General features: G+C 40.8%; 1 protein-coding gene across 1 annotated transcript; it reads right to left on the bottom strand.

Annotated features, from left to right (window-relative positions):
• Positions 1-2161: 2161 nt before the first annotated feature.
• arf2a (ARF GTPase 2a) lies at positions 2162-17683 on the bottom strand. The gene is made up of 5 exons (XM_072693160.1): positions 17575-17683; positions 7630-7787; positions 6831-6941; positions 6605-6729; positions 2162-5113 (listed from the first exon to the last, which is right to left on the bottom strand). The coding sequence occupies exons 2-5, from the start codon at positions 7775-7777 to the stop codon at positions 4952-4954; spliced, it is 546 nt and encodes a 181-aa protein (XP_072549261.1). The 5' UTR covers positions 7778-7787; positions 17575-17683; the 3' UTR covers positions 2162-4951.
• Positions 17684-25234: the final 7551 nt, after the last annotated feature.

Here is a 25234-nt window from a genome sequence, read left to right as displayed (position 1 = left end):
TAGTTTTTTATTTTTAATAAATTTTCAGAACTCTCAAGAAAACTTTTTTCACATGGTCATAATGGGGTATTTTGTGTAGAATTTTGAGGAAAGAGATTAATTTAATACAATTTGGAATAAGGCTGTAACCTAACAAAATGTGGAAAAAGTGAAGCGCTGTGAATACTTTCCGGATGCACTGTATATGACAAAATATTGCGATATATCATAATATCATTAAAAAAATGTCTGTAAATGATATGCATTTTTTACCATATCGCCCAGCTCTAGTTGACACAAGGCAAATTGGGTCTATGGATTTATGCTGTTGGTGCCAGATTCTGACCCCACCATCTGTGATCCCAGGCTACGTTTTTCCAGTCTTCCGCAGTGAGTCTGTGCCCACTGTAGCCTTAGCTTTCTGTTCTTGGCTGACAGACGTGGAACCCGATGTGGCACGCTTTGGGTCCACATGGCCACAATTTACCCTCATTTCTTCTCACGGCTACTTCCAGCATGATGTTGCAGCAAGACTTGGTTCATGGTTTCATGGGCATGAGAATGAGTTCAGTGTTATTCGGGGGTCTTCCCAGCCGCCGGATCTGAATCCAGTAGAGCATCTCTGGGATGTGGTGGAACGGGAGCTTCAGAGATGAACGTGCTCCTGGAAATCTGCAGGAATGGTGTGATGCAGTCATGTCAACATGGAGCAGATCCTCGAAAGAGCCCATGCCATGAAGAACTGAGGCTGTTTTGGAGGGCAAAACGAGGCCCTAGCCAATATTAGTATAGTGTTCCTAATAAAGTGCTGTGGGTGGTATATGAGACTTTTTTGGAGGGGTATCCTCCATAAAACCTTCTGGACACACATTCAGGCCGTGGACATCACTCTTGTTCTAAGCCCCTGCAGAAAAGGGGTGTGAAAGAGTTGTGGCCAGTGCAGCAGCGCCACCTAATGGTCAATTTTAGCACTGCAAAAAAAAAAAAAAAAGGATCATAAAAGGTCTTATTCAAGGAACCTTCAGTGTTCTTAGATTATTGGTAATTAGTTTAAGATTATCCTTAGATTAACACTAGATTAGGTTCTAAAACAGGGATCCACAGGCATATTTTAGCTAATCTGCTCAGAACTAAACTGCCATTAGAGTCTGCGGCAGCTGCCTTTAATCTGGTCTGTAATCAGCCTGCCTCACACTCTTTGCTCCAAATGGTGGAAGTGCTAAGGTGAGTTCCTCTGGCAGATTTAAGACTTCAGAAAATGTTTGTACCCCTCATTCAAAGGTGGAATATCAAAACAGCGTCTCACTAAAACCTAAAACCTTTCAAAGGCATGAATCCTTTCAGACGTCTGGTTCCATTTCCCCCCACTGTAAATCATTTTCACTCAGTGCGTTCCTCTATGTTTAAGCATTTCACGCCAAGCCAATCCACATGACTCTGTTTACATCGTAAGCATGTCATTTATGCCGACATCTTGAAAATCTGTGTAATTCCCCTTTAAACACACTATGTCTCCAAATGTTTGTGGACACCCCTTTTAACGAGTACAGCTTGTAAAGTGCAGAAAAGTGCTGCCAGTAAAATAGGACTCTCTGGAGCAGATAAAAATGAACCTATTGGCCCCATGCTGCTGCCTAATGCCAGGTGTAATGCCAGGTGTGGGCTAGAGGGGTATTAAGCTGTGGGCAGTAGACCATTTAATCATGTTCTCTGGGATGATGGTTGGTGCTCCATCCAATACTTCTGTGATAAGTTGGGTGGGGTGGTGATCATACAACATCCTGGCCTCACTAATGCTCTTGTCGCTGAATGCAATCAAATCCTCACAGCAATGCTCCTCCAAAATCTAGTATAGAGCCTTCTTCTTCTTCCCTGGACAGTAGAGACAGTTACTCCAACAAACGCAGGATGAACTCTCATTAAAACCATAGACTCTCAACATAAGTTTCACAGGCCCTAAAATTGAACCCTGTGGGACTCCACAAGATATGCCAAACCAAACAGTTACCCAGTCATCCTTTTCTGCATTAGCATTCTGACTGTTAGCATTAACTGACTATTAAACTTAGGGGTCAAATGAGCAGGTGTCCAGATACTTTTGACCATGTAGTGTAATTCTTCTTCAGATTAAGGAAAAGGACGCTCCAATAAAACACACACACAAGAAAAACGACCACAGATCTGTAATAGAGATCTCTTTATTATAGTGCATTTCTCAGATGTTACAAGATGGGTTAAAAACAAAAAGCCAGAAACAAAGAAATCTTAAGAAAAAAAAAACATGCACACTTTTTCTTGCCGTTTTTCTTTTTTTAAAACAGAATTTCTTCAAATTAAAGCTTCACATCTGAACTGAAGGGTGGCTAAATGAAACGGCTAGCTAAAATACACTTCTTACACATTATTACTTGCCGTACAGATGAGGTTCTCGTCATCACAAATCAGATATTTCATCCACTACAGAAGGTCTAAGAGATCATTACAATAAAAGGCCCAAAAAAGGAAAACATGGTTAGAGTTCTGAAACTTGCTGAGTTTTGGTGCATTTTGGTTTATTAAGAAAAAAAGAAAGAAAAATAAGACAGAAATAAAGAAATAAAATAAAAAGAAACTAAAGTCACAACCTATGTTATCCAGTTGTAGACTGACTTCACCTATTCCTGTGAAAGAGGTCAGTACAGGATCATGACCTTTAGCGGTCAGTAATGATTTCTTACAGTGTGCAAGTACTGGATGACTGGATGTACACCAAAAATGTTCGCAGTAGCCTTTGGAATAAATTCGGACACCAGGGAAGGGCAGGGCAGGGCAGGGCAGGGCAGGGAAGCGATCTGTCAGTTGTAGTTGCAGGGCTTTGGGTGAACACTGCCTGTCTGCTGGTTACGTTTAATGCAGGACAAATTCTCAGATACGGACTGAAGGTCAGGTGCCACAGCCAGAGCAAAGAAATAAGCAAAGGGAAAAGGCCATGATCCACGGGCGTAGCGTAGCTTAGCTAATCTGCTCAGAATTAAGCTGCCATTAGAGTCTGCGGCAGCTGCCTTTAATCTGGTCTGCAATCAGCCTGCCTCGCACTCTGTGCTCCAAATGGAGGAAGTGCTGAGGCAAGGTTTAAGACTTAGCTGTTCATTCCCTAATGGACTCCTACAAGCTCTAGATTAATAATAAAAAAAAATAATAATAAAAAGGAACCTGAAAGCAACAAGACTGACTTAGCAAGCCCTTAGCGGCCATGAGAGGACAACCGGAGCATCTGACTGCACCCCCTGACTCGACAGACCATGCTGAAGACAGACAGAAAAACAATGAAGAGAAGAACAGAGTTATTTAAGAGTGGGAGCAGCTCTAAAAAGGCCTCTCTACTCTCACAGCACAAACACACACACACACACAGTTCAGTCCTGTCTCCAACACAGTACACACGGGTGGTCTCGCGTCCCTCTGCTTCACCCTCAACTCCAGAAGCAGAGGGACTCAGAGGGACTGATAGAGGCGCAGCTTTTCTGCTCTACTGTAGTCAAAGGGTTAAGATCTCCAGCAGGCACCCAGGCTGTAAAATCCACTCGTACTCAAAAATAAAGGTCCTACAAACGGTTCTCTGAGCGATGCCACTAAAGATCTGCTTTTCGGTCCATTAAAGACCCTTTTAAAGATCTCAAGAACCTTTACTTTAGTGTCATTATGGGACCAAAGCCGGTCCTACGGCATCGCACAACGACCCATTTGAAGTGCCTTTGTTTTTTTGGAGTGTATCTGAGAACACCCTGGGAGAAACCCTGACCCCATCATCAAATAAACATCTGCGTCATCAGTCGGTCAAGTTTCCTTCAACAGGCTCTGAGCTAGGGAGCAACCCGAACACCGGGACGACTTACAGAGCAGCAATCGGAACCTAAACGCCTGGATCTGCTCTTAAAACTAAAAAGGTGTTACAAGCGGTTCTTTGAGTGACGCCATAGACAGATCCACTTCTGGTTCTGTGAAGAACCAAGCTCAAGACGATGTCTGAGGGTGCAGTGAAGAACCTTTAAAAGGTGTAAAGAACTTTTCGCTTAAGATATTATATATTTAGAGGCTCTTCACCCTTATGGAAGCCTCTATGGAATCACTCAAAGTAGCACCCTTCGTGGCACCTTAATGTTTTGAAGAGCGCAGTGTAAGATGCAGGCTTTAAAGACATGCTGGCGTTTTAGGAAAACCTACAGCCACACACTTCTGTGAGAAGGTGGGTGAAAGGAGAATGGGGGGGGGGGGAAATGCCAACACTGAAAGCCACGACTTGATGTTTTTTTTCGTTAAAAGAACGCAAAGAAGGATCTAGGATGGAAAACGTCACTTTATTGTCTTTTCTTTTCTCCCAACCTGATGCAGGTTACAATGAGTTTCATCATATGTGGGGGTAAAAGGGTGACAACGTGAACCTTGTAACATCTTCGACATGCGGACAGATGGATGAAAATCAAGACTGTACTTTTATTTCAATATAATTATTTATTCTGTAAGTAACAAAACAAAAAACAACATTTAGCATCCTGGGTCATTCTTTGCCTTCTGGAAATCAAGGGGGCACCAGAGACAGGACAAATGGTGAGGAATAAACAGAGATCGAGATAGATAGAGAGAGAGACAGCGAGAGAGAGAGAGAAAGAGACAGAGAACCGAGCTGTATGAAACGCATGTGTGTTCAAAAGGCACAGCAGGGCTGCTCCCACTCTCACCTCTCTCTCACACACACACACACACACACACACACACTTCCATCCTGGTGTGTGTGCACTAGACAGCACTGGGGAGAGCCTCTAAAGTCTAACAGGACCAAATCAAAGAAGAAAAGGATGGAGGATAAAGTGGATAACCGAGAGACTAAATCCAGCGCCGTCATTTTCACTACACACACACACACACACACACACATACGCACGCGCACACACACACACACAGCGCAAAAATGCAGAGGACTAGGTGGAATGGATCATTTAGCGTTTTTGAGCTGGTTGGAGAGCCAGTCCAGGCCTTCGTACAGGCCGTCTCCGCTGGTGGCGCAGGTGGCCTGGATGTACCAGTTGCGGTGCCTCAGCGAATGCAGGCCCAGTTTGTCTGTGATCTCCGCTGCGTTCATTGCGTTGGGCAGGTCCTGCAGGGGGACAGTTAAAGTCAGGCGTAGTTCCACTTTCCAACTTCCAACAGATCAAGTACACAATACCAGGCTTCATCTTTTCTATGATTTTTTTGTGCACTATATGGACAAAAGTATTGGGACACATGGCCTTTAATTTATTAAAATCAAGGATATTTAAAAAAGAAAAAAAAAAAAAAAGGGGGGGGGGGGGGTAATCCTGCTTTTGTTTGAGTATCTGTCTCTTTCTAGTAGATTTTGGTGGAGTATTGCCATGAGGATTTGGTTGCATTCTTTAACAAGAGTCAAGTATTGGATGGAGCACCATTATCATTCCAGAGAACACCGCAATTTCACTGCTCCGACTCAAAGTTGGGGGTTTTATACCCCTTTAGCCCACACCTGGCATTAGGCATGGTGTCAATAGATTCACAATGTGAAATCTGGCAGCTGGTTCTTTACATTGTGTCAAAAGGACAAGACGGACCAATAGAAAGTCTCCCAAATTACTTGGAATATCATCTTTTGACAATGACCTCCATTGAAAGTTTTTTTCCCCAGAAAGATACAGGGTTTATAGATGACAGCAGTGATATCCATGACGCGTTCCCCTGGGCAGCCTAGTGGTTCAATTCATCCTTATATATGGGAGGGACTTCTCTATCCGCCCGCTTCCTCTCAGCTTTTTTGCGTAACTAAAGATATTTCTATAATATACATTACAATATTTCGTTTTTTGAGGTTTGGAAAAATGGAACAGAAAATAAAGCCCCCTGCGCATAAAACAATTTGTGTAATGTTTGACAAACTGCACTAAGCCCAGTGAAATAGAACTAATTCTTCATCACTGTAATGTAATCTGCCCTCACTGAGTAAACTCATTTTATCTACAAACATTCTCATGTACTTTCCCCTTGTAGCAATCAGTTAAAACGAGTGATTTGTCTAACGAAAGTTATTTTATGCCATAATTAATGCATAATTTTTATTGTTCCAAACCTGGATAGATCCAAAAGAGGCTGAATTTCTGTTGTATCAGTAACTCAATTTCAACTGATTATCCAATAGAGAGGATTTTCCCATCTATTACGTAGCGACGTACAGCCACCTTCTGAACATTAACGCTCTAACAGGTAATTATAATAACATATGGTGCAGGAAAGCCTCGCAATGTGTCAAGTCATATACTAAGTCCTGCACTAAGGCCTGCCTCTGCATGCTTCTCAAACCACTAACGTGGGCCTACAATTCCCAAATATACTGAAAGGGCAGGAGACCTGCTGATACTGAGGGTAGAAATACTTTAAGGACTGACTAATATCCATATCCAAGCATGGATATGGGAATTTATCACAACAGCCAACAACTTTAACTTTATCATATCAGACTTAGCATACACGGAGTTAAAAGACACAGCTCTACTAACAGCTCAGCTGTTTCTTTCTGTTAAGAGTCTGCTGGATTACACCACTTCTGGGGTTTCAAGGCTGAGCCGTTCCTCTCGCTCACCTGTTTGTTGGCAAAAACGAGCAGCACAGCGTCTCTGAGCTCGTCCTCAGCCAGCATCCTCGTCAACTCCTCTCTTGCCTCGTTTACTCTTTCCCTGTCGTTACTGTCCACCACGAAGATCAAACCTGAGAGAGAGAGATCGCAAAAAAGAAGGAATGAGACACTCCCCAACAAGCCCAGACGTCTTTTAATCAAAGAGAAATTCGTGCACTTTAGAGAGACTGACCTTGCGTGTTTTGGAAGTAGTGCCTCCACAGGGGTCGGATCTTATCCTGACCGCCCACATCCCACACTGTGAAACTAATGTTCTTATATTCTACTGTCTCTACATTAAAACCTGCACAGAAAGAAACAAAAGGAGTATGTCATCCAGAGGAATGAAGATCAGTGTAAACAGCTTGAGAGCAGCTTTGCCCACACCCTGGGCTTCATTCTCATAACTCAACAGCCCCAGGACTGACTTAACACCACTGACATCTGTAAGACCCTCCTTATCCATCCACAACACACAAACTAGATTAGGAAGTGAAACTATGGTGCAAATTAGTGTGCGTCAAAGCTATTTATTAAAAAAAAAAAAAAAAAAAAAAAAAAAAAAAAAAAAGGGGTGCTAAATTATAATTTATTATTATTTATTATTAAATCATGAGTCATTTCCAGCTATATTTGCAATATTAGGCCATAACAATCTAAACTTCTGCATTTAAGAGCTAATGACAATCTGACACCTATAAATCAGGCACTCTTATTATAAAACAAGTACATTCAAAAACAGCAAAAAAAAAAAAAAGTCAGCCTAGGATACATTGTGCGTCTTCACTACTCTACAACACCTGAGACAGCACACAAGGAGTGTGTTAAATAGTTAATCAGGTAAGCTAAAGAAGAGAAAACACAAAATGTATATAGTGTAGCCTCCAAGAACTGATATCCCCCTGCCCCCTGAGTTAGTTAGCAGAAGCAGAAGGGACAGTGGTAATTTATGTAAACAGTGTGTCTGAATCAGAAGTGCAACAGTAACTGACCGATAGTGGGGATGGTGGTGACTATCTCTCCCAGTTTAAGCTTGTACAGGATGGTGGTTTTGCCAGCAGCATCCAAGCCCACCATCAGAATACGCATCTCTTTCTTTCCGAAGAGATTTTTAAAGAGGCCTGCAAACATATTCCCCATGGTGGCAGATCTGAAAAGAAAGAGAAAGAAGGAGAGACAGAGTGAGATGAACAATATTGACATGATTTAAACTGTGCAGATATGACATTACTCCACCAGGAAGTCTTCGTGCACGCTACGACCTATGACTCAGGCCGCACTCTTCCAGACTGTTTGTTTAGTGTCTATAGGGCAAGGCCTTTCAGTGGTGCCAAAGAACATGAAACGGCGCTGCAAAATACATCCAAAGTATTCAGACTCTGCAGATTTTATTATAGTTATTTTGCTACTTGATACAAAGGCAACAGAGAAAATCATCCAAAAGAAGTCAGGACAACCAGTGAGGAGAGAAAATGTTGAGCCAATGAAGAGTCGTACCAATTTAACCAATTCACCCACTGTGCTATAGCTTAGCTAGTTAAAGATAATTAAAAGTATACTGTAGATACTGTACTGTAGATCTCCATATAGACTTGGCTTTTAAAAAATGACACTATAGCACAGTAAGCGTTAACAAAAATGCTGGTTGCACAATCTGCATTTTGCTTACAGTGTAGACTAGAATACCAGCACCCACTCAAGGGTCACTTGAGTGCACTTGGGTTCCCACCCTCCAGCACAAGTAAATAAACTTAAATAGCACTTTGGATTTAGCAGGGAAAACAATAATATATACATAATGTTTTTTGAACCACGATACAATACAAGATTGCTAAGTGTTGCAGTGTGTACTTCTGTAAGTGGCCACTAGGGTATCTATTATAATAACTCAGGAGCGAGATGTTCAGGGCTCCTCTCCTCTGACTGGCTGGAAAAACATCCTGTTCGAACGAATGTGGCAAGCGAAGTTTGTGAGGATTGTACAAAGCCAATAAATCACGATTAAGACCATGCATCATGAAACCTTTAAATATCACGATAACATTTTACCATAATCACCCAGCCTTCCGGTCATGTGCTACACGGCGAGCGAAACCTCCTCGCAACATCTGTGGTTATTAATTTATTTCCTGCAAATACATCACACTGTTTGCCGAAGACAGGCAATCATAGTCTCTGCTAAGTATGCCGAGGGGTTTAGCTTGCTAGCTTTGCGTCACATTATCAAATAGGGAGTGAGCACCTTTTTGTTTTGTCTTTAACCTAAGATACATTTTGTCCCTTTCGGTTTCTTTTTTAATTTCAGGTTTAGTTATCTTGTGACATATGACGAAGACGCCATTAATGCATAATGTAATTTTCTTATACAGCAAAGAGCTGAAAGCTTCAAGACAAGATGTTTTTTTCCTTACATTTTATTTTGGATGGGTAATACTACAAAAACTCTACTAATATATGAAATAGCAGGGTAGCTGATTGCCATTTATATAGTATATAAATAATTTTATTATATATAACAAATAATACTACTAATAATATAATAATCTAATGATATAATTTTGCAACCCTATGCATCAATGAAAAAAAACTGCACATCACAACATATCACAACAAATTAAGACAGGGTGATGTGTAATTTTAATCAATGCATCAGGACAGAAGTATTGGGAAGAAATCAATATTTTTATCATTTTTGTCTAATGTTATTTCACAGTTCAATAATTGGTCACAAAAAGCAAAACTTAAACGAACTAAAGTAAAACACAGTCACACTTCAGATGGCATTTTCCTATTATGGCAGATGGCAGCCCACTCATGCAATGAGTCACAAGACAGCTCACTTCTGTTTGTCTCAATTAATTAGAACCAGGACTTTATTATTATTATTTTTTCTTTTATTTCAGATGAGTCAGTGCTCAGAACGTTTAAAAAAAAAAGGTAAAAATGTGCCTAAAGATTTCACCGCTTGCCAAGTAGTCCCTGCTTCACTTGCCACACCTGGCACAGGCAGCATATCAGTCACCTCTGCATGTTCCATTACCCTTCTTCAAACAGGCGATGTCAGGTTAGCTGTCCTGACCACAGGTTACGCTATGACAAACAAAGAGCACAGTTCTGCCCTGCATCACCACCCGAACTGAAGAGAGGGAGGGAGAAGAGTAGCACAATGAGGTCAGTGATGTGTTGAATGTAGGCCACTGTGGGGAGGAGCGCCGCAGGTAACCTGACCAGCCTGCAAAAGAAGACACCTGGCCTCTGAATAAATCAGCGAGGGGCAGAGAGCAAGCGAGCAAGTCCCCTATCGATTGAGTTACACCTGAATCCAGACGAACAGAAACCCAAGAGATGATGGGAACACTTTACTAGACAATACAGCCTTGATACGGACCATTGATGCACTCCCAATTCCAATACTGTACATATTTTATTTTATTTAAAATATATGAAAATAGACATTACATTCTCCTACAGAAACAACCTGGGCCAAACAACTTTTTTAATACACATGCACATTAATCCCACCGACAGGTGAATAACCTTAGCATTAGAATCTGAGCCACTTCAACAAGGGCCAAAACAGGGAAAGACCAATGACTCTGTATTTCTGGTGTGCAGTGGTCAGAACCGATAGAAAGTACTCAGAAAAAGGACAACCCGAGAATCAGCGACAGGCTTACTACTGTGATCCATGGCAGCCTCACCTCACGACTTACAGGACTTAAAGGATCTGCTGCTAACAGCTTGGTGCCAGATACCACAGGACACCTTCAGAGACCTTGTGGCGTCTATGCCTCAATGAGCCAGAGCCAATTTAGGGGGACCTATACATGTTTTTTTTTTTTTTATGTCATAGCTAATTAGTGTGTATATTCAATATTCAGGTGTCCTAAGGCTTTCTGGTTTATTAAAATGTTATTTGCAAGCCTATTCCACTGTATCTGGCTGATTTATTAGGTGTTTGCTAATTAATACTATTATAATAGTAGTTATTAGGATAGGTAGTTAGAATAAACTACCAATGAGGAGTATGTCAATCTTGTCAAACTGCAAGAAAATAAACAGAAACCTAGGCACCATTTCCCTTGTTTGATTTTCTCCTGCCCTGGTCAATCATTAGAGCCTTTAGAGTAAAAAAAAAAAAAGAAGCATGGGGCCATACAGGACTGCGCAAACAGGAAGAGCTGTTGCAGGAAGCATGCAGCAGTGCTAGCGAGGGCTAGTCGGTTCCCAGGAAAAACAGAGCTTCCCTTTTGGAAAACTGGGAACCATTCTGAGATACCTGAAACTCACTTTCCAGTGGCTTTAGATATTGGTCTCCCAACAGAGACTCAAAAATGAGAAAAGCAATCAGTCTACACACACAATTTTCTATGAAAGCTCATTGTGGCAATCACCTCACTGATATGTGCATTATTAGCAGCGGCACTTGTGAAGGTGACATCTAGAACCACCAAGAGATGTGAGACTTGAACCCTCGGGCCAAAGCCACCACTGTAAACACACAGTTAAACGTGCATCAGCTTAAACCACAGCCTACAAGACTTTAGACTTCATATTACTTTCTTCTAGGTTGATTAAGCGGTACTCCATTACAGAATGCCATCTCCATAACATGTCTAGTTTTAGTCCGATTATATTTTCCTAATGTAAATGATTTTCCCCTCTATTCAAATATGATTTGTGTTAAACCTTGTGTACAACACTGTTTTATATGTTATTTATAAACAAAGCTCACAGGATCCTCCATCTCTGGATGTTTTTAAAAATACTCACTTCAAGTTATTACATATTATAACTAAACACTAAACCATACTAAACTTCAACAGTCTCCCCCACCCCAGCACTTCACAGCATATCTAAATGTCACACTTCCTCCTCTCAGAAGGGTGTGAGTAGCTTGCGAGTCAACGTAACATGACAAACAATGAGGCACAATACTTAGCTTCTCTTACGTTTGAATGCCGTGTCCTATTCAGCAATTACAATAACACACAAAAGTGGACAAAAGTACTGGGACACCTGCTCATTCACTGTATCTTCTGAATCAAGGATATTAAGAATGTGTTTTTCCTCCTTTGCTGTGAGGATCTAATTATACTCAGCTACAAGAGCATTGGTAAGGTCAGGATGTTATACCCCTCTAGTCCAGGCCTTAGTTAGTGTATCTGTTCACACAACAGCACTGCATTACAAACTAGCTACAAAATAAACACTCAGTAGCCCAACAGTTTAATCTTTCCTATCTCACTATCTCATATTACCCAGACATCTTATTTGTCAAGCATTTTCATGACGTGTGAGAACTTTGGGAACTGCCATCAAACTAGCAATGCAACTTTCCTGTAATTACACCAATTACAATACTCCTTACTGAGCGTTTCACAAACACCACTATTCCCAATTATGCTCCCTCAGACAGCCTTCTAAACCTCTATTAATGGACAATGCAGTTAATCGCAGCTGTAGAAGTGTGGATACCCATGATATGCTCAGCAAAGCTCATCACGGCATAATTTACTGTTCTATCACATCAGTCATCCCTAAATTGAGGGCGTCCAGGAAAACAAATGCCAGCTGCACCTAAACATCAATGTGTTTTCAGTGAGAAGCAATTCATTAGCTCACCAATGACTGCTCAAGTCTCTCAAGCTCATTAGGTAACCATGCAAGTTATTTGCAGGGGATTGAACATGAACATGTTGAGTTAGCCTCCTCCAGACATCGCCTTGTTTTTCATTGCTTCATAATGCAGCCAAGCATCTCAGCTGGGGCACAAACAAAAACAGGCTTAGTCTTTATAATAGCACTAACAATAGACCAGCCAAATTTTTCCTCTCTTGTAATTTTAAATTTCATAGGACCTTGAGCATAATTTTATGAATTTAAAAACCTAAAAATTTGCATTTGACCTTTTTTTTATTAAGTTGCTGTTATTTGTTTCAGTTTCTATTGCCACTACAATTAGCTATACATTTTTATTCATTACTAAAACACTCAGTACTTTCAAAAACCCACTAAAGTCAACACTTCTGATGAAGTATAACATTATCACATCTAATACATCAATAAAACAATACACCCCAACCGTCTTGATATTTGAAGCGACTTTGGAGCTGGTAGAGAACTGTCCAGTTTTACATCCCTCACCCACACAGCGGAGGGTGTGAGTGATTCAGCAGCTCTGAGCTAGAACGATCCTTAAATGACTAAATTTCACTCTCCTACTTTTGTCTGTCACTTCATCAACATCTGCATTACTGAGGCCTGAGACAGCAGTCCGCCAGCACAGCAACGAGGAAGTGCACTGGGAAACTGACTCATACTGGAAACACACACTCACACTTGGTGGCGGTGGTGGTGTAAGGGGCTCGAAGAGCGTGCATCCTGAAGAGGTCTTTTACGACATATACGCTCCATGCATAATTAGAGAGATAAGCCTACTGCTGGCCCACACCCTGTTAGAGAGGGCTGCATATGAGAGCAGAATGGCATTCTTCATTTAGCGATATGTCCATCAGATAAACATTTAAAAACACCATTAAATTTATAAAACTGTATAGAAATGTCATACTGTACAGCCCTACGTTCTTACAAAAAAAGCGCCACAAGTAGTTTTTGAGCAATGCCATAAAATAACCACTTTTGGTTAAATAAAGAACCATTTCTGTAAAAGATAAACCTTCTAAAAGTTTAAAAATGTTGATTTAAAGGTTCATTAGCATTTTAAAATTTCTTCAATATCACATTTCTATACAAAATATGGTTCTTCTAAGACACTACTCAAAGAACCCTTTGTAGCACTTATTTTTAAGAGTGTACTTGCAGACCCTGCATCAGAACAACTATCACTTATTTATATATAATTAATATTAGCATGTACTGAAACAGCTGTGGAAGTAAACACATTCAACTCTGTTTTGCTAAACAAGACACAGCCCTCTACGAACCATGAAAGAAAAAGAGGAAAAAAAAAGAAGCACAAACCGCAAATTGAGCCTCATAAGTAATTCAAAAAGCTCCACAAAGGATTAATTATTGACTGCTAAAGGACAAGAGAAGGGAGGAGCTCTGGATAATAACCCCTTCACCGGCCTCCACAAATGTCTCCGTCCTGTAAAAACAAAGCTGACCCGCTCTCATGACGACCACCAGAACTGGCCCCTACCCACTGCCACAAAAAAAGAGGAGAAAAGCAAACGGTCAGCTTTCAGACAAAGCCGCCGTTAACTCGGGAGTACAACCGTAGCGAACTCCCTTTCTGCTTATCTTTCTCCCTCTCTGAAGCCTTTAAGAGACCTTCAGTCAGAAGTGCTAGACTTAAAATCGATAACTGGACATGTCAACACCATTAGGAGTGATGCCAAACAACACAGAGGTCTCATCCTGAACGACAGTCAGCTGTGAAGATACATCCATAAACCGAGCTGATAAATAAACATTCACTAAACACAAATGCTATAAAAGGTATGCACAGCAAATTTTGACTAGGTACTAAACAAAGCGTTAATACACTGCACTGCAACTCTGTACTACGTCTGGGTGATATTAAATATTCACGATTTACGTTGCTACTTTTTGGACATGAGGCATATTAAGCATATACATCATCAGTACTGCAATCCTTTTAAATGTACACAGCTGACTTTCTTCAAGACCATGGTAACACTAAGCTTCTAGAGAAACAGACTTTATATTATCAAGCAATAATACAGAAGGGTAAAGCATCCGTGTACACCCCATCCAGCACAGCAGAGCAGGGTTCATTTGCCCTTTCACACTGCATTTGTCTGAACTATCAACACAGAGTCCTTCTTTTTTAAACAACAAACAGAAAGGGTGTGGTCTTAGACCAGAACAATAAACAAACAAATAAAAGTGTGAGGTCTTTTGCAAAAGCCTTTGCAGCCCTAGTCAAATTGCATGAATTTGTAATTGCCACATGCTCTATATAAAACAGGTATACTTATTTTATTTTATTTTTCTTCAATGTGTTAAATTTAGTGTCTATTATGCATAACACTGCATGTCCTGATGTTAACATGCATACGCTTATGTTGAAAAGACTGACTACTTGGGTGGTAGTACCAAACAACACAGAGTCATTGGTTGTACGCAATCGTATAAGCCTACTCAACTTCGGGCCTTGACACCATTTGGTGTAGCGTACCGAATATTATTGGCTTCACCATGGTAAACTAGGGTTCGGTTCCCCAAGTGGGTACAGATTCACATGTAAATCACTAGCACTAAGACAAGGTCAGCTAAATGCTGTATACAGCGAGCTGTGGGCTCTGTAAATAACTGGGACGTGCCCATTTAAATTACAAGCCAACCTGCCTTTTCAGGAATTTAGTTGACAGAGGAAATGACAATGACTGGAAAGACAAAGGGAATCCTCAAAGGCTTATGTAAACTCAGGGCAGCCTCAGAAAAGACGGTCAGATGGTCCCACCGCACCTGCTCCCTTTCTGAAGTGTACGTACAGCAGTAGAGTAAACAAACGCATGTGCGAAGTAGCTGGAGGGAGGGAGGGAGGCTGTATCTGATAGCCTGGAGCCAAAAGCACATGACCACATCCGAGTTCTTCCACAATGTGGATGTTGCGACAGACCTAATGCCCAAGATAGTGACAGCCCTTTCCCAACCAGAAACCAACAAGTTAAGCATTTTATTTTCTACTAGCCAAGTCCAGTTTAACAAGTGAAACCTACGTTTTAGAGAACGGTATTGTGTATGAATAGCGTTGCATCTGTCCAATTAAAGGAAAAACATTACCTGTGCATCTATACCTTTACAGGGGAGTATATAAATGTTAACTAATGTCAAATAACCATTTCCAAAATCAATTTTAAGGCATTTCTGTTGGCCCATTCACCCAGAATTACTTATACAGAGCAGCAACAGCATTCAAACTATGGATAAAGCTAAAAACTGACAAACTGGACAGTTGGGACAGGGGCAATATGCATAGCATTTACCTGTACTGCTCCTACTCCTACTCTTAAAATAAAGGTCCAATAGCACCATTCTTGGTGCCATTAAGAAGCGTGTTTAAGAGAGATGGCCCATTCCCGACCAGATAACATCATAGGTAGTCAGCTGTCTGCATCCAGAGTAACAAGTAAGACCTGTTTTAAAGAAATGGTTCACCTTAAATCCAACTACAGAACTGTCCCCTTACCACTGACCACCCCAAATTTGCCTCTTTCGCACCCCGACAAGAGCATCGGCGCTCTGGTTACAAACTGTATCTCTGGCTGATTTGGTTTCCAAACTAAACTGGCTTGTTTTAAAGCTTAAAAATACAGGAAAACGTTTAATATTTTTAAGGCATGTCAGTCCCTACGGCTCTTAAGTAGCGGTCGGTGCGGCGCAACCGCTGATAACACCACTACCTGCCAGTGAGCTACCACACCATGTGGGAGACTGGGGTTCGATTCCCAGTCTGGGCGGCTATGCTGCGCTACACCAATAAGAGCCAATAAGTCCTTGGGCAAGACTCCTAACACTACATTGGCCTAACACTGCAATACCAGTACCCTTATAAGTCGCTCTGGATAGGCCATAAATGTGAACGGTCAAACGAAGACCCAACAGAGAAAGAGGGGCACGTCTGCATGATCAAATGAAACTAAAGAAATGTAAATAAGATTTTTTTTAATATTCTTTATATTTAATATCTAATTTCTGCCAATGTACAGAAAAACCTCTTTTTAATAAAAGATTAGTTAACCATCATAAGCAAACCATGATCTTTAAGGGGGGGGGTATATATTTGATTAAGTAACACCCAACAGAGAAAGAGGGGCACGTCTGCATGATCAAATGAAACTAAAGAGATGTAAATAAGATTTTTTTTTATATTCTTTATATTTAATATCTAATTTCTGCCAATGTACAAAAAATCTATTTTTTAGTATTTAAGATTAGTTAACCATCATAAGCAAACCATGATCTTTAAGGAGGGGGGGGTATATTTTATTAAGTAGCATGTATTAAATGTTAAAAACATTAACTGAGCTAAAAAATAAACATTCATGCTTTAATATAAATATTTTTTAACTAATTTCAGATTAATTTCAGATGGATTAACCTGACCCAGGATAAAACACCCAGGATTTCTGTTCCCTACAGCTGAGCAGAACAGGGGGGTTAATGACAACACTCGCTTCCTCTGCGTGGATTTACACGGAAAATATAGCTTTATCAAGCCATATATGATATGAACCTGGTACAGGTGTTGCTGTACATTATATACAGAGTCTAGTGATTGTCTGTGTTGAGGAATAAACCAACATTTTATCACATATTTCTGGGCTGCGCTGGTTTATATCAGGACGACAACCGCAAATCAGGAACCCGGCCTACACAGCCAGCTCGATCAGTTTACTAATCTAATCCCATTTAACTGTTTACCCGATTAAAATGAACAATTACTACAACTACAGCCCTTTTTTAACACAAACGAAGAGGGATTTGTCTGCTTTAGCTGGAAATATACATGTTTACGCCTCTACCTACTTCGAAACCCCTCCTTAGTGAGGCCAGCTGACTAAGCTAGCTAGCTATGCTATAGCTAACCTAGCAACTCGACAGCTAGCTTTAATATTAACGAGGGTAAAGTGGCTCCAAATAACCCAGTTTAAGTGTGGAATTAATTTCGTCTTAAGCAGGTAAAAACAAGCACCATCCAAAGCCCGAATAAACGACTAAACGTCGTGAAAGCTTCAGCTGAGAAAAGTGGCGGCTAATTAGCTTAGCATAGTTAGCGTCTACGATCAAATCCCAACACCAGCTGGCTCGGTTTAGCTTAGCCTAAAGGCTAACCAACTCAACGGCTGGATGCTTAAAACGTCTGAAACGTTATTAGGTATTCCTCTCTGATAAAACAGCAAAGATGTGGGTGTTTCTGCTCCGTTTGGTGCTTCTGAAATTACCTTATCGGCGCGGCTTCTTCTCAACGAAAATCCGTCTCCTCCTCACCGCTGTTAACAAAATGGCGCTTCCACAAGTCTACGAAGGGCCGCGTCGCATGTCCCGCCCCTAGCCAGAGTCGAACCAATCAGATGCTCCAAAGTGGCCACGAGCCACGCCCACCGCCACGTTTAGCCCAATCCCGTGGCCGAAAGCAGCCGCGGATACTCGGCTCCCAGCACTGCCGTCGAATTACAACGGTCAGCTCGGTTTTCTGGGCGTGGAGTGAAAAAAACACACATCTACCATCTTTATTTTTTTTTAACGTTTTCGTTGTATTATCATTTCATCTTTAATTATAATACAAGCAAAAGCCACTTTTTTATTCACAATGTGAATAAATAAAGGCCAGCCGTATGACTGTGACGCTGCTTCCCTATGAAAAGTCCCTGCGACACACATGAAGCTACACCCTCAGGAATGAGCTAATCTGTGGCACGGTTAGCGAGCGCACACATTAATAACACTCATGGGCGTATAATTAGCTTTAACGCATAACCAGAGAGTTTCGGGGGCTCATAAACTGGCTCGGGTATCGCCGAGTATGTGGCGATAAGACACGTAGCGCTAACGCTACCCAACACTTCCGGTCTAAACTACGATGAAATCCGACGATACTCGTAGTTCCAACCTTTAATAAAGAAGAAGGAAAAAATGAAGCTAAAGCATAGTTCATACACGGTTTATTTTTCTAAAGATTTCCTCAACATTTTTAAAAATAATTTATTTGCTTAAAATGTCATATAATGTATTTAATGAATTTATTATAATTAATTAAAATTAGCGTTGATTATGTTACATAATACATATATTAAATCACACGTTTTTTTAAACAAACATTTGTATTATTTATTACTATTTTTATTATTATTTAAAAAACATTTGAATTTGAAATACAAATGATCCCGTTTACGGAGTGAAAAAAGCATAATAAAAGTCCCCAGGTTGTTTTATCTACTATGCGGATCTGTAGGCTATTTTTTTGGGTAAACAAAAGATTAAACAAAAAACAAACAAATATACACTTTCAATGAGAAAACGATCTATCTTATTGTATTGTATTATTTAATATATATATTTTAGGCAGGAAATGCTTTGACCAAGTATCTGCCACTAGAGGGCAATGCCATATAAACCTTGAAAATTCATGGCTTTAGCAACACAATACCCCTCACCTTCAGTAATCTACATTTATCCCATTTATATTTACAAAAGCATTATTTATATTATTTAAATTACATTATTCATATTATTTACAATCATATATACATAAACCAAGAAAAGCAGTGGATTGACTTTAACTAAATAATTAATGTTAGCATTAATAACTGAATAATGAAATAAGGACTCATCATTATCATATAAATATAATGTCAAGGTGAAGTTGCTGAAGGCTCCTATACTGCAGAGTTTAGCATCATTAGATTGGACGGTAATAAATAACCTAAAAGACACGTACAGCCGCTGCTGTATGTTTTTTTTTTTAAAACTTCACATAATTAATATAATAATATAATATTATATTATTATTATAATAATAAAAACTAATATATGCATTCATTCATTTCTCGTCATGTTGGTCAGGGTTGCAGTAGGGCCGGAGCCTAATTACTGGGAGCGAGGCAGGAATATCCCCTGTACAGGGTGCCAGTCCACAACAGGATACCACACACCCCCATAGGGGGCCATTTATCATAGCCAATTCATCTACCGTAGGTTTGTGTGGCCCCTGGAGCTGTGCTGAGCTGTTTGTAACTCCCTCTAGCACTAGCTCTCCTAGCACTGCCTCACCTAGCATCACTACCATGGCATTAGCATCACTATTGTGACCATATATTTTAATCCCAAAATTCCCATTGTTAAAATGCCAGTGACAATTCTATACAGCCAGTGGTGGTGGAACCATGTTCTCCAATAGAATAGGACTTTCTGAAGCAGATAAACATGAACCTATTGGCACCATGCTGCCTAATGCCAGGCACGGACTAGAGGGCTATAAAGCCCCCCAGCATTGAGCTGTGGAGCTGTGGAAGAACAGTGTTCTCTGGCATGATGGATGGTTCTCTATCTAGTACTTGGCATGGCATGAGTTGGGGAGTTGGGGGTCCACCCTTATCCAAGAAGTTCTCAGCATAGGCCCATTGTCGAAATGCCACTGACAATTCTATGCAGCCAATGGCGGCCCGACAAAGCAAGGCTTGACTGTTTTTTCTTGTCTAGTCGATGTCATTGACACGGACAGGTCACTTCATCCACCCATCCATCCATCTACTTATCCGTCAATCAATCAATCAGTCATCATCAAAGCGCTGTTCCTGGAAGCCCCTTTCATAGCCAGTCACAGTCTCATGTCCAACAGAAACCCATGAGAGGTTGTCTTTGTATCTTCTACTTTAGAAGCGTATCTTTCTGCCTATCTTCACTCTCATAATCAAGATACACTACATGTCCAAATGTTTGTGGACACTCCTTTCTAATGGCAAGACAAGACAAGACTCATATTCACCATTAGCTCTGGACACAGATGAAATTTGGCCTCCACTCTCAACCCATCCACGCATTAAACACACATGTACATGGTAGTGAGTAAACACACACACAGTGGACAGTGAGCACAAGTGCCCAGCCGTTGCTGCAGCTCCAGAGGGAGCGGGGAGGGTTAAAGGCCCAACAGTGGCAGCTTGCTGAGCCAAGGTATCAGACCTTCAGAAGCCTGGTGCTTTAACCGCTGAGCCACGGACATGCATTCATCTATTTCAAGTTGCACCTGTTGCTGACATAAATGTGCAAATGCACACACACAAGTACTGCCAAAAGAATAGGACTCTCTGGAGCACTTAAACATGAACCTATTGGCACCATGCTGCCTAATGCCAGGCACGGACTAGAGGGCTATAAAGCCCCCCAGTATTGAGCTGTGGAGCTGTGGAAGAACTGTGTTCTCCAGAATGTCAGGGAGTTGGCACAAGCAGGAAAGGCACCTGACACACCTCCAGACTCAGCTTCCAGCTTCTCAGACAAAGAGAGTGACATCATCCTGGAAATGTGGAGCCCAGCTGGTCAGCCTCAGTGGGACACAGAGCTGAGATAAGGCCAAATCCTCGCTGTGATTAGGCCCCCAATCATGTGTGAGGTGATGACAGGAGTGAAATAACAGCAGAAAACACTACTCTGTGTTAATGATGCGCAGGAAATGAGGACGGAGCCGCAGTTTGTAAACACTGTGTTTAAATTAAGCAGAGGTAAACAATCACCGAGGGGATTTGGGACCAAATAGCAAAAGAAATAAATTCATTAATATGTAATTTCATGTAAAATGGACCAATAGAAATGCTTCAGAATGATTTGGAATAGTTTTGCATTGACGTCCATTGATACATACACACTCCCCAACCACTTTCTTAGGAACACTATACTAATACTGGATAGGGCCTTCCTTTGCTCTCAAAACAGCCTCAATTCTTCATGGTATGGATGCCACAAGATTTTGGATACACTGAGACTCCTCATATTTTGGCCCATGACTCTGAGGCCGAGACTGCTGAGATCAGCAGATACTAAAACCACTATTCTGGTGTCACGCAAATCCTGCAGATTTTTCCGAAGCACTTTCAAGCTCTGAATCTCCCATTTCAACACATCCCAAAGGTGATATTGGATTCAGGTCAGACTGGGAAGGCCACTTTGAGATGACTTCTGCTGCTCAAATAGTCTTATAGTATTATTGAGCCCAAAGAAAGAATGTGCCCAAATGAATGCACCAAGAAAACACTCCTCACATCATCAAACCTCCACCTCCACCAGCCTGGGCCACATTCGGACCGTACCATCCGTTTTATCCACAGTCTCCAACTGTGTTCAGTGTTGGGGAGCCTATGCTGAGTCACTGCAGCCTCAGCTTTCTGTTCTTGGCTGACAAAAGTGGAACCTGACTTGGTCTTCTGCTGGCGTAGCCCATCCTCCTCAAGAGTGTGGCATTGTGAATTCTGAGATGCTTTTGTAGCCTTTCTGTTAGTTCCAACCAGTCTGACCATTCCAGAAAATTCTGGAGACTGCTGAGCTGGAAATCCCAGGAAACCAGCAGATCTAGAAATACTCAAACCAGCCCTTCTGACAATAAAACATTTGGCATGCTTAAAAACACTGAAATCACATTTTCCCCTGTTCTGATGGTTGACATGAACATTAGCTAAATATTTACTATGCCCTATAGCTGGTATAATAAACACCATATGCCCTTATAGCTGATATAATAAAAACCCAATGCCCTTATAGCTGGTAAAATAAAAACCCTATGCCCTTATAGCTGATATAATAAAAACCCTATGCCCTATAGCTGGTATAATAAACACCATATGCCCTTATAGCTGATATAATAAAAACCCAATGCCCTTATAGCTGATATAATAAAAACCCAATGCCCTTATAGCTGGTAAAATAAAAACCCTATGCCCTTATAGCTGATATAATAAAAACCCTATGCCCTATAGCTGGTATAATAAACACCATATGCCCTTATAGCTGATATAATAAAAACCCAATGCCCTTATAGCTGGTATAATAAAAACCCTATGCCCTAATAGCTGATATAATAAAAACCCTATGCCCTTATAGCTGGTAGAATAAAAACCCTATGCCCTTATAGCTGGTAGAATAAAAACCCTATGCTCTTATAGCTGGTATAATAAAAACCCTATGCCCTTACAGCTGGTATAATAAAAACCCTATGCCCTTATAGCTGGTATAATAAAAAACCCAATGCCCTTATAGCTGGTATAATAAAAAACCCTATGCCCTTATAGCTGGTATAATAAAAACCCTATGCTCTTATAGCTGGTATAATAAAAACCATATGCCCTATAGCTGGTATAATAAAAACCCTATGCCCTTATAGCTGGTATAATAAAAAACCCTATGCCCTTATAGCTGGTATAATAAAAAACCCTATGCCCTTATAGCTGGTATAATAAAAACCATATGCCCTATAGCTGGTATAATAAAAACCCTATGCCCTTATAGCTGGTATAATAAACGCCCTATGCCCTTATAGCTGGTATAATAAAAAAACATATGCCCTTATAGCTGATATAATAAAAACCATATGCCCTAATAGCTGGTATAATAAAAACCATATGCCCTTCTAGCTGGTATAATAAAAACCATATGCCCTTCTAGCTGGTATAATAAAAACCCTATGCCCTAATAGCTGATATAATAAAAAACCCTATGCCATAATAGCTGGTATAATAAAAACCCTATGCCCTTATAGCTGGTATAATAAAAACCCTATGCCCTTATAGCTGGTATAATAAAAAACCCTATGCCCTTATAGCTGGTATAATAAAAAACCCTATGCCCTTATAGCTGGTATAATAAAAAAAAACCCTATGCCCTTATAGCTGGTATAATAAAAAAAACATGTGCCCTTATAGCTGGTATAATAAAAACCCTATGCCCTTATAGCTGGTATAATAAAAACCCTATGCCCTTATAGCTGGTATAATAAAAACCCTATGCCCTTATAGCTGGTATAATAAAAAACCCTATGCCCTTATAGCTGGTATAATAAAAAACCCTATGCCCTTATAGCTGGTATAATAAAAACCCTATGCCCTTATAGCTGGTATAATAAAAACCCTATGCCCTTATAGCTGGTATAATAAAAAACCCTATGCCCTTATAGCTGGTATAATAAAAAACCCTATGCCCTTATAGCTGGTATAATAAAAACCCTATGCCCTTATAGCTGGTATAATAAAAAAAACATGTGCCCTTATAGCTGGTATAGTAAAAACCCTATGCCCTTATAGCTGGTATAATAAAAAAAAACCCTATGCCCTTATAGCTGGTATAATAAAAACCCTATGCCCTTATAGCTGGTATAATAAAAACCCTATGCCCTTATAGCTGGTATAATAAAAAACCCTATGCCCTTATAGCTGGTATAATAAAAAACCCTATGCCCTTATAGCTGGTATAATAAAAACCCTATGCCCTTATAGCTGGTATAATAAAAACCCTATGCCCTTATAGCTGGTATAATAAAAAACCCTATGCCCTTATAGCTGGTATAGTAAAAACCCTATGCCCTTATAGCTGGTATAATAAAAGCCCCCATTCCCTTATAGCTGGTATAATAAAAAACCATATGCCCTTATAGCTGGTAGAATAAACGCCCTATGTTCTTATAGCTGGTATAATAAAAACCCTATGCCCTTATAGCTGATATAATAAAAACCCTATGCCCTTATAGCTGGAATAATAAAAACCCTATGCCCTAATAGCTGATATAATAAATGTCCTATGCCCTTATAGCTGGTATAATAAAAACCCTATGCCCTAGTAGCTGGTATAATAAAAACCCTATGCCCTTATAGCTGGTATAATAAAAACCCTATGCCCTTATAGCTGGTATAATAAAAACCCTATGCCCTAATAGCTGGTATAGTAAAAACCCTATGCCCTAATAGCTGGTATAGTAAAAACCCTATGCCCTTATAGCTGGTATAGTAAAAACCCTATGCCCTTATGCTGGTAAGCTGGTATTCCTCCCTAGGCTGAGATGCCTTCAGTTACATGTTCAGTTAATGATCTACCCGTCTCTAACATCAGCCTGGAGAAAGTTGTCCCCACTCCTTCATGCAGAAATCTTTCAGCTTTAGTTTTTAGATGGATGACAGATTAGACTCACATCTTCCTCCAGTGCCCTCTGATACAATAAAGAGATTCTAGTGGATTCCATGTTGGAGAGTTCTCCAGGCCCTACTGCAGAAACGCAGCCGTAAATCATGACCTCTCCACCTCTAGGTTTCACAGCTGTGTCTGGTTTACACCGAACATGTCCTCTGTTACTGTGTCCGACTTTGGATTCATTGGTCACACTGTTCCAGACGTCCTGGTCTTGGTCTCTTACCAAGTACATGGCCACCTTAAACCACCTGAAATCCCATACTGATGACCTACCATTAAGCTAACCTGTATCTCCCACATCACAACATGCCCTGTTTGACCATTGTTGAATACATGGTGTCCTTTATCTCTGGTTTATGACCTCTTTAATAAAGAAATATACAAGGACATTATTGCCATTGGGGCAGCCCTGCATTTCAGTGTGTCTCCTGATGGAATTCCCCATGACTCAACTCATTAGCTCATTACCAAGCCCACCCTGTCGTGAGAAAGGGGATGTTCGAGCAGGAAAAGGTTCAAATGTGCAATTCAGGGCATCCTTGCCTTGTAGTGGGCGTGTGTGTAAGGGCCTTGTAAGAGTGCCTCGTACTGGGGGCGTGTTTATGGACACGTTTGGCAATGGGCGTGTCTGGCACTATGTACGTTACTGTTGCATGTACTATGGTGTATACGTCGTGGGGTTTTCAGGGGTGTGTCTTCTATGACAGTCTCTCAGGAAGCAAACAGACTCCCCTCTCCAATGAATGGCTCAGCTGGTGCACCCGGTACACCTCTCCATTACGCGTAGCATAAGGAGTCCGGCCCCCTCCTTGCGCGCTCCCCGCCCCCTTTTTAATACTACCCGCGCGCTTTCTCTCGCGCACACACCTACACACACCTACACACATACACACACGCACGCAGCGCGATGAAGAGCAGCGCCGAGCCGTCGCC

Source organism: Salminus brasiliensis, chromosome 12 (assembly GCF_030463535.1).
Source record: "Salminus brasiliensis chromosome 12, fSalBra1.hap2, whole genome shotgun sequence".
Classification (NCBI taxonomy): Eukaryota; Metazoa; Chordata; class Actinopteri; order Characiformes; family Bryconidae; genus Salminus; species Salminus brasiliensis.
This window is presented reverse-complemented; position numbering and strand designations above follow the sequence as displayed.

Bases quoted from the DNA above. Each gene is read 5' to 3' on its own strand.
- arf2a (XM_072693160.1), bottom strand. From the start codon at position 7,777: ATGGGGAATATGTTTGCAGGCCTCTTTAAAAATCTCTTCGGAAAGAAA. The intron at 6,730-6,830 runs GTCAGTCTCTCT...TCTCTCTCTCAG, and splicing joins CTACTTCCAAAACACGCAAG to GTTTGATCTTCGTGGTGGAC. The intron at 5,114-6,604 runs GTGAGCGAGAGG...GTCCCCCTGCAG, and splicing joins TCGTTTTTGCCAACAAACAG to GACCTGCCCAACGCAATGAA.